This window comes from Stigmatopora argus, chromosome 3 (assembly GCF_051989625.1).
Source record: "Stigmatopora argus isolate UIUO_Sarg chromosome 3, RoL_Sarg_1.0, whole genome shotgun sequence".
Taxonomy (NCBI): domain Eukaryota; kingdom Metazoa; phylum Chordata; class Actinopteri; order Syngnathiformes; family Syngnathidae; genus Stigmatopora; species Stigmatopora argus.
In genome coordinates, this window is record NC_135389.1 from 13,731,955 (window position 1) to 13,747,805 (window position 15,851).

Here is a 15,851-nt window from a genome sequence, read left to right on the forward strand (position 1 = left end):
AAACGAGTGTACTTCCACTTCAAACCCACTAGAGGGCTCTTTTTAATATGCCCTTTCCATTGACTTCAAGTCATCCTATGTACGTATCCAGTATCAGCTTCCCCCTCCCCTTACCTTCCCGACCATCGAAGCACCCACCCTTCCTCCATCCCCACCTTACTCCCACCTCCTCTTCTTCCCTTCCTGGTACTCCGATGCTAGTAAGACCGGTGGTTAGCCGCTTTGTCGCTACAACATTTTCAGCGTAAAGCTCCAATTCCCTTGTGATCATCGATACCGGAGAAAGAGGGGTTAACCGGGAGCAGATATTTGCGGTATGTAGTCTCTCCAATGCTCCATTTTTCACGTCAATGTGGCGGCGGTCTGGCTCTTAGAGATGCCCATTCCAATGTTCCGAATCGACATGTGCATATTTAATGTATTCATAACATCACGCGACTGCGTCATCTGAAGAAAAATGCACAAACGCTCGAGGGGAGAAACGACGATCCGTGCTTTTCGCGTTCGGGAGCGAGCGACATCCTCGCCGTTTTTTTTTCATTATTATTTTTTATTCATCTTTGTCATTTTAATAGCTGTGCGAGGAGGAAGACAACTTCTATTTACAGCGTTATGATCATATATTGCATATACTACCGGTGCGCATTGGGAGGACAGGTGTTGCAACCAGCTTTGTGATGCATATTTTACAAAATGTACAATTTGGGCATGAATGGAGGGGGATTGTAGTGGATTGTGAGCCCACCTCCTCTTTTTTGTCTCACCGATTGTCACATTACATTTTGATGAGTCATTTATTTTCTGAACCGCTTATCCTCACAAGGGTCGCGCGGGGTGCTGGATCCTATCCCAGCCAATCGCATGGCACGAGAAGACGGACCAACATTCACGCCTAGGGGCAATTTAGAGTGGTCAACCAGCCTACCCTGCATGTTTTTGGGATGTGGGAGGAAACCGGAGTGCCCGGAGAAACATGCAAACTCCACACAGCGATGACCGGCCTGGGATCGAACTCACAACCCCAGAACTGCGAGGCCGATGTGCTAATCACTCGCGTTTGGATGAGTCAGTTTTGCTGATATGGCGAACTGTACTGTAAATCGCAATGTCATTGAAGACTTATCTAAATTGAGGGGTATTGTTTGTACTTTGAAAAGGTCAAGCAAATGTGAGAGACTTACAGTAATTGTTGGTTTTAGAAGGCCAACAATGTAGTCTCAGTATGGCTTCATGAGACCTGCTGCCCCTGTAAAACATTCCCGGCGCCGTGGAATTATTGATGAGCAAAGCCATTCGTGGTGTAGGGTGACATCTCATACATCTGGAGCAATTCTTTTATTTATTTATTATTTATCTATCTTTTTTTGGCATCCTTTGTCCTCCACTGCTTGTTTTTTCCCTCTGTTTAATCTATATACAACATTCCTAGAGCATGCTAAAATCCCTGAGGGAAGGACTTTGAATGTCACTTGGACTATATGCGTTTGTGGCGATTTGACGCTCGGCTCTCGCTTTGTGAAAATCATTCAGGTCATTCAAGCTTTTGTTGTTGTAATCTATAAGTGAAACCAGATGCTCCAGCGTATGGTTTTTTTGTGTGTTTTCTTGAGGCAGGCTCACTCCCAATGCTGTCGTGCAGGCAAGTGAAAGGTCTGCTAGCTAGGGATACTGTATGCGTGGCTTCACACATGATTTTTTTCAACATTACAGGGTAGTTCTTCAACACACACATAGCACCTATGCAGGGAATTTGATGCTTTGGCTAGCTCATAACTCTCACTTGCACCAAGAGGCAAATTGCAAAGCGAGTTGGTTTATAATCCTCATGTTGGAGGCGACAGAGGGGCGGAATCCGATTTATCTGTGACACCAAAAAAAATCGCTTCTCTCTGCCGTGCTGTCCAAAAATAGATACAAATTCGCAAATCACCACCAGAACAAACATAACTACCAGCCGCTTCAGCAAATAGATGCTGAGTTAGACCTGTAAAATGTACTCTTTGTAGTAAAACGTCTATAACCCCAAAAGCATCACTGAAAAAAACAGTTTTAAGATACTTGTCAAGAGTTTGTTCCGTTTTCAGAAAAGTTGTTGATCAAGAAAATAATAGAATAGAAATCGTACAACTATCCAGGCAGCACTTCAAATCCCCCATTTGTCATTAATAATAACCACCCATTCGGCAAGAGTATAGTTATCTTTTTGGGCTTGTTTTGCTGACGTTTTGTGTCAATGCACACTCATGTGACCTCTCTGGGCCACTTCCTGTAATGATTCACTTCGTCACACTGTCAATGAGTGAGGGTCCGATTCCACTCTTTTTGCCACATGAGAACCGAGAGGCAGCCAAGGAGGCGTGACGCACGAGGTACTTTGATTTGAATGAGTGAAAGGAATTTGCTTGTAAAGTTGCTCGTGGTGTTCTTAGGTTTTGAATCTACAACTATGTCTTATTTTTAAACATTTTCTACGCGTTCTCAAGTATGTATACACAAATCTGAGCTGATCAAATCAAGCAGCGTAATCAAGCTGTGCCAACACTTTTTGGGGGGTCTTATCTGCATTGCAAAAGAAAACTCAATGTCACTTTAAGTCTTGTAGGACACTTCAAAAGTGCATACTTTTGACTTTCTTTTCAGTTGGCCCAGTGCATTAGCATATCTCTAAAATCTTTTGACAAAAATATAATTGTTCATCTGTTGCTTTTTAAGCCTTGCCGAATTTCAATGGTTTTTTTTGCATTACAGTATCTCTCATTAGGAACGAATTCTTACAGTAAAGTAATTATACTTTAATTCCCCTTAAACAATACATTGTATTTGTTGTTTTACATAAACTCTTTTTTGTCAATTATCTTTTTTCAAACTCAAACATACATAAAACAAATTCACAATGTTTTAATAGTAACAAACAAGTTAACGTTGTTAATTTTAGGAATGTTATATGCAATGTTCTATTTGACGCTATATTCCTTTTCGTTATCATTACCAAACATGCACACATAATGTAACTATTTTCTAGAGTAATGCCAACAGCAACTGATTTATGATGACCATAAACTCATAGTGCACACAACACAATTACTGTAACCTGTGTTTTGTGATACTTAATCATGTCTCTGAAAGATGACCGTTTTTTAAATATATTGATTTATTTTTCAATAACGGACAGAAATGACTTAATTACTTACAGCATACACTGCCTTTATAATCGTTTGCGTTGTGTAATTATGACATTTTGCAGGCGTTGTTTTTGTTGCTTGCTGGCACTGTCTTCGTGAAAGAAGCAGTATTTATGGGCTCATTGTTGAAATGATGAACAAGGGTCACAACGGAGCTGTTATCTGCAGCAGCAGTCAGTGGGCGCATTCACCAATTTTATTGAACGTGTCCAATGGCACCTTTAAATGCCGAGTTCAAGGTTCTGCAGCAGAGACTACTTTTACAATGTGTGACTAAAAGTTATTGTAAGATACAAAGGCCATTCAGGTATTCTTCAACCTTGATGATTTTAAACAGGTTAAAAGCATTTAGTCCATTAAGCAATAATATTTTGTCTTTATGTTTTCACATGTTGCCCTGAGTGAGATTGAACATTGTTTGAATTGAACAATTCCCAAATCTTAACCCTTCAAAATGATTGGGATTTAAAAATATATACAACTCTACAATTTCTACCTCCCCCTATTATTATGTATGTAGCTCTTAGTTAATACGTTTATAGACCTGTCGTTAAATTTTTTAGAGCTTTCTACTCACCATCAATTTTAAAATAAATTATTTATAGAATTATTTGTACCAAACCTATGACCTTCAATTTCTGTTATTAATTCTCTTTTCACAAAAGTAATTTAAGTTATAACATTTTAGTATGGTGAACCTATGGGCTATCCTTTGTGTGTAAATGATAAACAAAACTGGAAAACTTGGCAAACCTGTCCAGACAGTTACAGCATAAACTAAAAAAATCATTGTTTTTAAGGAAAATTGTGAAATGCATTAATGTGATAGCTTCACTAATGACCTTGACAGGGACTGCATATCAGAGGAAACCAATGTTGCATTTGGATTATAATTATCTTTATTCTCTGGGGCAAAGTTTTGCTTACCTATAACTGCAACTGAAGAGTAGGCTCTAAAACACGTGTCAAAGTGGCGGCCCGGGGGCCAAATCTAGCCCGCCGCATCATTTTGTGTGGCCCGGGAAAGTAAATCATGAGTGCCGACTTTCTGTTTTAGGATCAAATTAAAATGAAGAGTACAGATGTACATTAAATTTCCTGATTTTCCCCCTTTTAAATCAATAATTGTACATTTTTAATCCATTTTTTCTGTGTTTTTTCTGTGTGTAAAATCTAAAAATATCTAAAAAAGCTAAAATAAACATTGTTTTAGATCTATTAAAAAACTGAATATTCAGGGATTTTAATCCAGTTCTTTTAATCCATTTATAAAAAAAATATCTAAATATTATATCTAAAATGGTCCGGCCCACATGATATCGAGTTGACGTTAACGCGGCCCGCGAACCAACCCGAGTCTGACACCCTTGCTCTAAAAGATGCATTTTGTTGCGTTAGTTGAAAAGTAATTTTAGAATTAATTCGCTTCCAAAATGTAACTCTTGTGAGATTTTGTCAGCAACCGATGACCACACAGAGGCCGCTTGTCTCATTCATACAGACTCATCTGTCATGACAGCACAGGAGGGCAAAAAAAAACTGGGGGCACACTATGGGTCGTGATGGAATACAGTGGACACATTAAGCTGCAGGCATGACCAAAAGATGAACAATGGCAATTTTGTGGGTGACTTGTGGATTGGTGAGCAACCCAATAATACTCAAGCCAGACTTATAATATTTATGTAGACCTTTTTTTAATTTGACAATAACCTAGAGATGAGGCTGAAAGAGCAGAAATCCATTGACAATCATTGAATTCTTTTCACTATATTCCTAAGATTAAAAGCTGTAATGTATGTTTTTATTGACAGAGTAAAAACTGTGTCAGATGTCGAAAGAGAGGCAACTTCAAGACCTAATCTGACCCCCTAACTCCACATACACACATTCTTTTCTCCACCTCTGGCGGAGGTTAGAGGGGGAGGCGTCAAGCTGTACAAGCCAAACACACTGAGCTACAGCTGCCTCCTTGTTATCTACCATGGAAACATCCACACTTGTGCAATCTGTCCAAGCACAGTGTTACGTCCGACTGATATTTGCCAATGTGGGGGGTATACAAAGAAACCCACCACTCTGCCGGGTCGTGATTCCTAAAAGCTGAGAGTCGTGACTCGTGACTGAAGCGCATTACTAGGCGGAGGCGGGATTTGGTCGCCGACAGAGGCAACTGGCGATTGGTGGAAGTAGGGGGAGGGGGTATTGAAAGTGGGAAAAGGAAGCATCTTCACACACTGGAACACTGTTCCAAAAATAGGGCGCAATTTAGAAACATTTTTAATGTGTTGGCTAAAAATGATTGTTGAAAGAGGAACAATAAAATGCCTTACTTTGTACGTAGGACCATACTATGGCAGCTTTAAGTGTCATTTCTATTACTAATTTGAGTAACACAGCCAAAAGTGAAGCAATTATTACTTATGTTGAACCCACAAAGTCTGATAGTTGCTCTTCTTTAATATTTTGTAATGAATCCAAATTTAATGCGTTTAAATCATTTGACCTTGTGTTGGCTTTTCGGACTCTTCCCAGAGCACCCTGTATATTGCATAATATTGTTGTTCAAGTTTGCGTTGATGTCTACATACAGTATTCAATGTATGGAATTAATATGATTATAAATTGAATCACATGTTTATTGTATTAAAATATCTCCCTGCATTTCATTTCAGATACGCTCCACCTTAAACGACTGTAGCGTCATAAGACAAAGTACACTAAAAATCATCATTCAGAATACATCATCGGAGTCCACTGAAAGACCCTTCTACAACAAACAGCCCACTGAATAACGCGACTGTTCCCACCGTCCAAAGCTAACAGACACATTGACACGACAGTGAGGAGACAGGGCTTCATATAAATGGCTGACAAGCAGATCAGGTAAGGTAGTGCTATAAATACTAAAGGACTTTGGCCTTATTTTTATCTTGCGCATTTACGCTTCTGTCTCATTTTCTATAGTTTGCCTGCCAAATTGATCAATGGGGGTGTCGCTGGTCTAATTGGAGTTACCTGCGTGTTTCCCATCGACTTGGCAAAAACTCGCTTGCAAAATCAGCAAAATGGATCTCGCCTTTACACCAGCATGTAAGTCCTCCTCGACACGTCAAGCAAGACCTGACATCAGCGCTTTTGTGTCTCATTCTTCCCCTGTTGTTGTGTTCGATTCTTTTATTTCAGGTCAGACTGCCTTATCAAGACCATCCGGTCAGAGGGATACTTTGGGATGTATAGAGGTAAGTTTGGAATTTGAGGGAAAATTTGATTAAAAAAATAGGAAAGCAAGAGGGCAAAGGGCATCAATTGCTTTGATGACTGCAGGCAATAACAGTGGAACCTCTGAGGTCAAACACAATTCGTTCAAGAATGTTGATCAATGGGGGAATGAGCTGCTTTTTAGCTACACTTATTTCACACATTCATTTTTTAATCTTGTTCTGAATAGATTTATTGATGAGCTTGAGTCGCTTCCATTTGATTCTATATGAGGCAAGGGACAGCCTGGACTAGTTGACTGACCAAATGAAGGTCACAAAGAGACAACCAACCATTACCACTACATACATTGGCACCTATTGACAATGTAGTGAAGACGGAGGAGAAACTGACATTTAAAATTACGCTGAAACTGCCTTCATGATACAAACAGTTTTTAAACTCATTTTGAACTTATTTAACCGTCATGCAAGAGTAAACATGAATCTACTTGGGTTTTCTAAAACAGTAAGAGTCAGTCTTTCATAAAGTACGCTATTTTACCGCAATATGCTGACATTCTGTGCAACATTAGAACCGTGACTCAGGTAGTTGAGTGGTCGTCTCCCAACCAAAGGTTGCACATTCATCCTCAGTCCTCCCGTGACCACGTGGAAGTGCCCTGGAGCAAGATAATGAACCCCCAGTTACTCCTGTTCCTGGATCATCATTAGGTGAATGAGGAATCCGTGCTTTGAGTAACTTGAAGGTAGAAAAGTGCTAAATATGTGCATCTGAAAATATTACAAAACAGTGGAAAACATATGGTAATTCATTCTCAAGTACAGCTCAATTCAAAAAGTAAAATGGTTGTAGAATCACAACACAAAAAAGAACTATTTGGTGATTCCTTTTTCTTTTTTACAATTTGGTTAATTAGGTCACCATTAAGGAACACCTAAAGTTCATATTATATAGCTCCAGCCATCAAGGCCAGCTGCACCACACTCAGTGATCTATGCATATCTGAGATTCACATTTTGAATTAAAATAGTTCTCAAATTTAGAATTTAAGATATTGAAATATATTCAGATGCACCCATACAGGTGAAATCCTATTTACATTATTTTATTTAAATTCTGAACTATACGACATTAAGGCCCTTCAAATTTAGAGGTTCCACTGAATTTGGAAAAAAAATCCCCTCATTATTTCTGCCTTTTATTTTGTGTCCTTCCAATCATTTGTGCTTTGCCACTTCTCTCCCCTCCAAGGCGCGGCGGTGAATTTAACACTGGTCACACCAGAAAAAGCCATCAAGTTGGCGGCCAATGACTTCTTCAGGCATCACCTCTCCAAGGATGGGTGAGGGGTTAACACATTTCTCAGCTGCCCCAATTTCACACAGTGATCAGCAACTTTGCTAACATGTAACGTGACACGTTAGTTGTTTGTGTTCCAACAGAGGCCTCAGTTAGTCCTCCGCTATTCTTTCATCACTGAGATGCCAAACATTGCATGGTAACAGTTAACGCCTATGGAGTTAGTTGTATGCAAGACCAGTAATCCAATGTCTAATCCTATTTACACTTCTAAATATCATATTCACCAGTAGTTACATGCCTTTGGGTTTGGTATTCTTTGTCCCCCATGAGATATACTAGCTGTAACTCCATCGCTATAGTGACATAGATTCAGGCTGATGAATGATTGACTTGACTGAACCGGAACCTTGTTAATTATTTATTCTCCCGTGTGTCCGGACTGTTGAAATGGCTGTCAAACAGTCGCAGGTGGCGGAAAGTCTTATTTCAACTCTAGATATAAATCTTGATTCTTATGCTCGAGTTGTAAAAACTGCATTTTTTGTCTTTATTTGCCTATAGAAAGCTCACTTTGCTCAAAGAGATGCTGGCTGGGTGTGGTGCAGGCACTTGCCAGGTGAGTAATTGAGGTGGCGCTTGGATAGAATCCTGCTGTTCTCCATCTGGAACTGCTGCCTCCTGCAGAACACCAGCTCTTACCTTCATTTGTCTATGCCTGAAGCAAAATGACTCAAGACCATATGTAAATGAGTTGGAAGCATATTCTTTGTTTCTGAATGTGAAATCCTTCCCGATATGCAACATGCATTTTTGTTTCTCATCACGTGCAGCATGGGACTCAAAGGCAAATAATTGTTCGTTCTCATCAATGAGGGCAAAGACTTGAACCCCCAAGAACATTATTAGATTAAATGAAGCTAACCCTGGATTAAGATGGTAGCTTCAAATGGGACCATCTCATTCTTAAAACAGTGGTTACCCCTGTTCCAATAACAATAGGAAATCTGTCTGACATTTAGCTAACGGTGACTCAAAACTTGACAAAGTACATTGTTACACATGCAATATGTCAGCAATGTCATGCAATAAATAACATATTAATTTATGAGCTTGATTGGGTTCACCAATGAGTTCAATCATATTTTGTGAAATAATACTTTGAACATTTATACTATGTTCTGTTACAGGTTATTGTCACCACTCCTATGGAGATGTTGAAAATTCAGCTCCAAGATGCTGGACGTATTGGTAGGACACTTTAAAAACTGTTATTGTGGCTCTGTGTAGATGCGTAAACTGGAGAAATAGTGGCTCTATGTGGACATCTAAGTACATTGCAACGGAAAAAAACAAGACAAAAAAACTATCACCAAGACTTGACTAGAGAATGAATTTTGTTTAAACCGGTACTGATTAAACTCATGAATAATTGTAACCAGATTAACTGCACTGCTTTTCTCTCATAAATCTTTCCTATGTTTCTTAGCGGCACAGAGGAAACTGATGCCAGAATCGGTGCCAGCGGGCACCGTGGAACCCAAATCGCCAACTGCAATGCAGCTCACCAGACAATTACTGAGGGAAAAAGGAATTGCTGGATTATACAAGGGCCTGGGTGCCACATTGCTCAGGTAAATTTAAAAAAAAAAAAAGTTGCACCTGCAGTCTTAGTCTCAGTAATGCAATGAAATTTAAATTGTCTTCTGTTTTCTAGGGACGTTCCATTCTCCATCATCTACTTCCCTCTTTTTGCTAACCTGAATACATTCGGAAAGCGTGGTGCGGAAGGACCCGCTCCTTTCTACGTGTCGTTCCTTTCAGGCTGCTTAGCTGGGAGCACTGCTGCCGTCGCGGTCAACCCAGTCGACGGTAAGTGGGGAGCCAGCCTGCCAAAGTAATTGACGCCGACTTGATATTCCGACCTGCGTTTTGGCCGCTACAGTGATAAAGACAAGACTTCAATCTTTGAACCGGGGGAGCGCAGAGGACACGTACAGCGGAGTGACCGACTGCATCAGGTGATCTCATCGTGTCTTAACTGACGCCGCTTATCTCATGTTTGTGGCTCCGGCTTGTGTAATGCTTTGTCCTCATGGTCTTTCAAGGAAAATCTTGCGCAACGAGGGCCCAGCAGCCTTCCTGAAGGGGGCCTACTGTCGAGCCTTGGTCATCGCGCCTCTCTTTGGCATCGCTCAGGTGGTTTACTTCCTGGGCGTGGGAGAGTATCTTCTAAGCTTGTTGCCTAAAAAGGACAACTAGGAAGCATATCCTTTTCTGCCTTTCCCGCCCAGATCGCATCACACCACCACCTGAGTGAAGAGTCATCTCATTCTTACAGAGCATTTTGTTGGTATTTTTTATGATTATGCGCAAGTTTCGTTGAGAATTTATTGTCTTGAATGTCTGAATGGTGAAGGAGGCAGCCTCCGTTTGTTGTCTAGCTGCCTATGGTGGCGCACATCAGTCCTGATGCAAAGCTAAAAATGTCAGCTTCGGTTTGAGGGAGGCTGAATTTTTAATGACAACATGCGTCGTTTTATATCATCGAAATTTCAAGGTTGACTGCCTGCCCTTCGTTGCTGCAGTCTTGCAAGCTGTTCTAATTTACCTGATTGTTTAAAACAGTGATCCTCTTGGAATTACTAAATGTGACAAACATAAATAGATTAATACAAGCACACATATCGAGATTTTTACCAATAGCGCTATTCAGGATATTTCCCAATGCTCTTGTTTTATCAAATATTGCGGAAAAATATAAAGGGAACACTGGATAAATGTAATGTAAAGTCCAGGGTAAATTCTTTATTTAGATGACATAATATAATTCTTTGACAAGAAATAACAAGAGATGTTTATTAGAATCTCAAATCATACATAAATTGCCTATAAGCAACTCCCATAATATCTATAAAAAACGCACGAGTGTCCTAACAGTGCTGTATAGGTGTATTTGTCTGTCTCCTGGTATTTCCTCCACACGCTTGACAATGCTGGTTATACGGCATCCCTTCTGGCCATGATGAATTTGGATGTGTCATCCTGGAGAATCTGCGCTGCCTAAGAAACTAGTGTGGGCTGCTGATAACAGCTCACGCTTCTACTTGTGGCGAGAGCAGTGAAAGCTTGCAAATCTAGGCAAATGTGCCATTTTCACAACAGCAGGGGGGACGTATTCACAATCGTTATTATGTGTGACAGACTTAAGTTAAACCTGGGTTAAGAGTGTGTTGTGTTTATCACTTTTCAGAGCAGGTACGTTCAGGGAAAGTGTTGATGTGATAGCAGCACACCAGAGAAGCCACATCCCTTAAAGTATACAATGGCTTTTATTACCCTGTTTGCTTTCCCTTCTCTTTTAAAGAAGATCTGATTCCGTCTGCCGCATACACAATGGTTCTACTGTTCACTTAATCTGAAAGATCCTTTTGTGTTGTGTAGCCTGGAGACAGAGTGGGCTATGGTAAAAGAACACACACATACCTAAAGATTGAATGCTTGTAGACAGTAGAGCTAGTTATCGATGATGGCAATTTTCACTCATTGTTTACAGAAATGTTGATCCATATATGTCACGTATCGAAACTAGAATTCCCATGCAGGGCCCAAAGAGCTATTTACTAACTTTAATTGTGAAATCCAAAATCAAACCATCATTTGTTTTGTTTATCAAACATGTTTGTGGATGTGCTCGTTTGCTTTAAGCTGCCTTGGAAAGCGATCCCTGTTATCTTTCAATGTATGCATGAAAGTTTTAAATCCCTGCCATTGATTTATCTAACCGGAGATCAAGGTGACTTTGATGTCTTTTTAATCTAATCACATTCCGCTCTATCGCCCACTTTGCTGTATTGTTGCACTGTAGATATCAGATGCAACTTTTTAACGTGTTCTATAGTATGTGGGCGTAACTAGTATTTATCAATGTTTCTTTCTATAGGTTTTATGGCACTGTATGTTTCTATGTAGTATTGACCTGTCCACCTTGACTATATTTTACATATGCAGATGGTAGGAAGTCTATGCTTTGGAAAATATTATTTGTTTTGTACATGATGGCTTATTTGCACATCTACCTCTCATGCCCATCATATCCATCTGGAGGTGACTTTGTGTTATGATGAAAGAATTTTATCAAATATTCGCTCACATGCCAATGGGTGTATGCAATCGGACACACGTGCTCAGAGGTGCCAGTACTGAGCTTTCATTTCTTATAAAGTTAAATCATTTCATGAATTCTATCCTTCTGTCCATGTGATATATAGTACTTACTATGTGCTCTTTTTCCTCGCTAGTAGAAATACATTGGCCTCTAAGTAGGAAAAACCATGTTACTGCTAGTAAGGCGAAAATGCGATAGCTGAAAATCATGTGCGACTAATATCTTGATCGACATCAGTTACATTGTCCAAAATCATATTTGAGCTCCAGGTTTCAAAGCTTTAATTCTGAAGCTAAAACAATTGACTGCACTATATACATATCAAATGTACGATATGTATATTCAAACCCTTTATAAGACATGTAACTATTTTCCTTATGGACTTTATGATCTCCACATATAAATGCCATTCCTCAATTAGTGCTAAATTGTTATATATTTTATAAATAAATAACATGTTGAAAGAGAAATGTTATAGGAGCCAATGAAGTTGTCGTTCTAGAGTGCAGAAATCTCATACAGTCATGGAAAGCAGTAGTAAGCCATAACCCTTCCTCATACACTGAATGGTCTTACTAGTGAGGACAAAAGATGTACTGGTACATGGACCTTAAGCTGGACATTAAGGGTATTGAATAATTGCTTAGTGGCTTTTCATAGATCATACAAGTCTCGGTGTTGTTCAGCCGGATGAAATGAAGCGGTCTATAATGGTGATAGGACTATAATAAGCTCCAAGCCAACAGCACTTGGCCCTATTGAAATGAAACATCGGCCTTTTTGACCGGTTCTCCCTCCATTACGGGGACACCGCTAATGATAGTGACTAAATCTCATGCAAGCAATTGTCAGCAGTCTTAAAGCAAAAGCCATAAGGTCGGCTGGCACCTCCTGCTGTAATAACTGTAACAGCTGAGCCACGGGAAAATTTGCTTACGTGCGTTCATCTCCATAATCCACTATTGTGCTCTTTTTTGACATTCCAAATCTTTATCTCATGAATGCTGTTCTTGTGATCACACTTATTTGGTTGAAATCTTGTTGTTTATTGTTTTTAAATGCTCTCCCGTTTGTTATCATATTTTAGTTTAGACAATGTTGTGTAAACCATGAAGCTTTACCCATGTCATGAATTATTGCTGATCTTGTGATTTGGCTTATGTGAGTGCGTGCGTGCGTGCGTGCGTATGGGCAGTGTAGTGATGTAGCTGAAGTGTAGTGTTCTCTTTGCTTCTGTTGTTCTGTCTGTCTGTCTGTCACACTCGTGTGCAATCCCTATCACCTCGTGCAGAGAAGACTTTTGAGTGTTAGGTAGTAACAAAAGCACAAAGGAGGAATAAGGCACATGATTTCACCCTTTGATTAACAGTCCCAAAGAGTGTGCAGACACACAGATTCCAATGCAAAATGTATTTGAGTCCAGTGAAAACCATAAAAAGAGTTTCTATATGTGGGGTTGAGAAAACCCTAACCCATGTGATGGTGTGCACTATGAACAGTTATCCACAAAATATATATTGCCTACATATTCTAAATGAATCAAATATAAGAATGTAACTTAGATATAAAAAGATGTATTATTTAGTCATAGTCAAACATTTATGATCTAAAGATTTATTGCTTTACACGTTCACCTAAAACTTAGACGTACACAAAACCAGCTCACAAATATGCAATAAGTAGAAGCGACACACACTAGCAACAAAAATAAACGTACTAACGTCAGCATCACAATAATGTAGGAACATGACCTTCACAACCTTTCAGGGGTCTGAGCCCTCCTCACAACCTCTGTTCACTTCCTTTGAGAGGAAATGTGCATTACACAGCACTTTAACACACAACAATCCCCCCAACAATACTTTTCATGACAAAGAAGGTGTGTATCTTTGTGTGCGGTGATTGACACCACGTCCTATGCATTGTTTACGATGCCATGTTCAAAAAGTAGTTTTTCCTGTCACAAATTGTTGTTCAATAAACTGACTGTCCCTATATGAGTGAGGGTCATGTTTGTTTTTACACCCATGTCTGAGGCTGCTTTCAAGGTCCTGCAATGTTCTTTCTCTGTCATTGTGGCCTTCGTTGTTTAAAGGAGAGAGCATGTGAAGGTGCACCAGTACCTGATGCGGACCAATAATTCACACCCACTTGAAAGCAGCTCGAAGGTGTTTGAAATTCAAGCCATCCATTTTCTATTGCTTATTCAGGGTCAAGAGGAAGCTGGAGTATCTCGGCTGACTTTGGGCAAGAGGCAGACAACAGCTTGGATTGGTTGCCAGTCAATCATAAAAAAACATGTAAAGGGACGAGCAATCACATAATTATAATGGCATACATGTTTGCACCAAAGTCAGTTGAGTGAACATATTGGATTGGATAACTTTATTCATCCCGAATTTGGGAAATTTCATTGTCACATACTGTCTGGTTGAGGGTCACTTGAAAATTTTAATGACAATCTGGATATGGAACTTAAAAATTTGATGATTTCAAGAAAAAAATGGAACTAATTCAATAGTTTATTTTTTTTAAACTAATTCAATGGTTTTGCAACATGTACTATGGCCTCTGGATAAAAAAGTGAACACATTTGAAAGTATTAGACTAGCAATCATACATGAATGTTTAAAGCTACAATGGAGAATCCAAATTGCAATTGCATTGGATAAAGTTTTGGATGAATAGTTTGCACAAGTAAACATTTGCATAATTTATACCGTAGTTTACCAGGCCTTGACACATAGTAACAATTATGAACTAATAAGTACTATGAACGCAGTGCATACACCACACACAATTATTTCAATACAGTATTGAGGACTGACTCAAAATTGTTAGTCTTTATTTGATTATTATACTGAAATGTTGATCAGCAAATTATAGGGGTGCCGTGAGATTTAGGATGAGTTCTTATCTAAAGCATTATTTATGGAGAATTAACCCAAATTGTGATTTTTAAGAGAACTCAATTTTAGAGTCTTACTCGGGGTTGAAATGAGTGTGCTCTTCCTATCTATATATTTAATATTTTAGTTTTTAATGACCAAAATATTCACTTGCCCTGTAAAAACTGTCCTCTTAAGTGAACACTATCAATGAAATGGTTCATCTTAAACAAACAAAAAATATTTAAAGTTGAAAACTTTGGTTACTGCCAACAAATATTATTAAAAAACATAACAAAACACACATTATAAACCATCAGTCAGTCAATGACGAAACCAAGGGCAAACCAACTTCACAATCCCCCACAAGTGACTGCCTAACCCCCAAAAGCCGTTAGGGGTCAGTAGAGTGCTAAAAAAAATTGTATGAATCCAATGGCAAGAGGTATCCTAGTTATTTATACTACAGGTGAAAACTGAGCTTTTAGTACTTGCTATCATACTCATCCAGCAGCTATTGTGTTTTTGATCTCTGCAGGCTCTACTTAAAAAAACCAGTCTAATTCTGAAAATATCATGAAATGTGTTTTTTCCAGGTCGATATTTCCCACCCCCTGTTTGGGGGTCAGTGATTCCATCCTGCGTGAGTCCAGTCTGTTTTGGCTTAAGTGATGTTATGGCAGAAGGTGATACATTATTAATCTCCCACTGTTTGCACCGTATTCAAGATTACGCTTCAGAGCATTAGTTTCCAGGGGTGCAATTTCGAGGCACCCTGCCGAATAATTATAAGCTACCACCTTCATATAACAACACACAGACACACATAAAGTGCCACACACAGTATTTGTGCTCCTAGGTATGGCAGGGTTTAATCTTTGGCACCATTTTTGGTCTTTTTTTTCTGCAGAGTCACCTCATGAATGTCTTGTTAACCCAAAAACTGAAACTTGGATGGAATGACATTGAATATTTAGTTGTTTCATTGATTTAGGATTGCACTAAAACTTTATTTCCAATAAGAAGAAAGGCTATAAGGTTAGTTAATGTTCCATACAAAACAAAAGCAAAAAAAGGTTCGTTTGGGCT

At 39.2% G+C, this 15,851-nt stretch overlaps 1 protein-coding gene across 3 annotated transcripts; it reads left to right on the plus strand.

Moving 5' to 3' along the window:
* Nucleotides 1–77: 77 nt before the first annotated feature.
* On the plus strand, nucleotides 78–11,051 carry slc25a22a (solute carrier family 25 member 22a). 3 transcript variants are annotated; one of them, XM_077596192.1, is made up of 11 exons: nucleotides 78–314; nucleotides 5,858–6,068; nucleotides 6,150–6,275; nucleotides 6,369–6,424; nucleotides 7,659–7,749; nucleotides 8,271–8,325; nucleotides 8,897–8,957; nucleotides 9,196–9,340; nucleotides 9,424–9,578; nucleotides 9,652–9,727; nucleotides 9,815–11,051. In XM_077596192.1, the coding sequence occupies exons 2-11, from the start codon at nucleotides 6,049–6,051 to the stop codon at nucleotides 9,966–9,968; spliced, it is 939 nt and encodes a 312-aa protein (XP_077452318.1). In that variant the 5' UTR covers nucleotides 78–314; nucleotides 5,858–6,048; the 3' UTR covers nucleotides 9,969–11,051. The 3 variants fall into 3 exon arrangements, with proteins under 3 accessions (XP_077452318.1, XP_077452319.1, XP_077452320.1); XM_077596194.1 differs by lacking the exons at nucleotides 78–314; nucleotides 5,858–6,068 and adding an exon at nucleotides 7,040–7,117 and having other exon boundaries at nucleotides 6,207–6,275; XM_077596193.1 differs by lacking the exons at nucleotides 78–314; nucleotides 5,858–6,068 and having other exon boundaries at nucleotides 6,174–6,275; nucleotides 6,369–7,117.
* The last annotated feature ends 4,800 nt before the right edge of the window (nucleotides 11,052–15,851 follow it).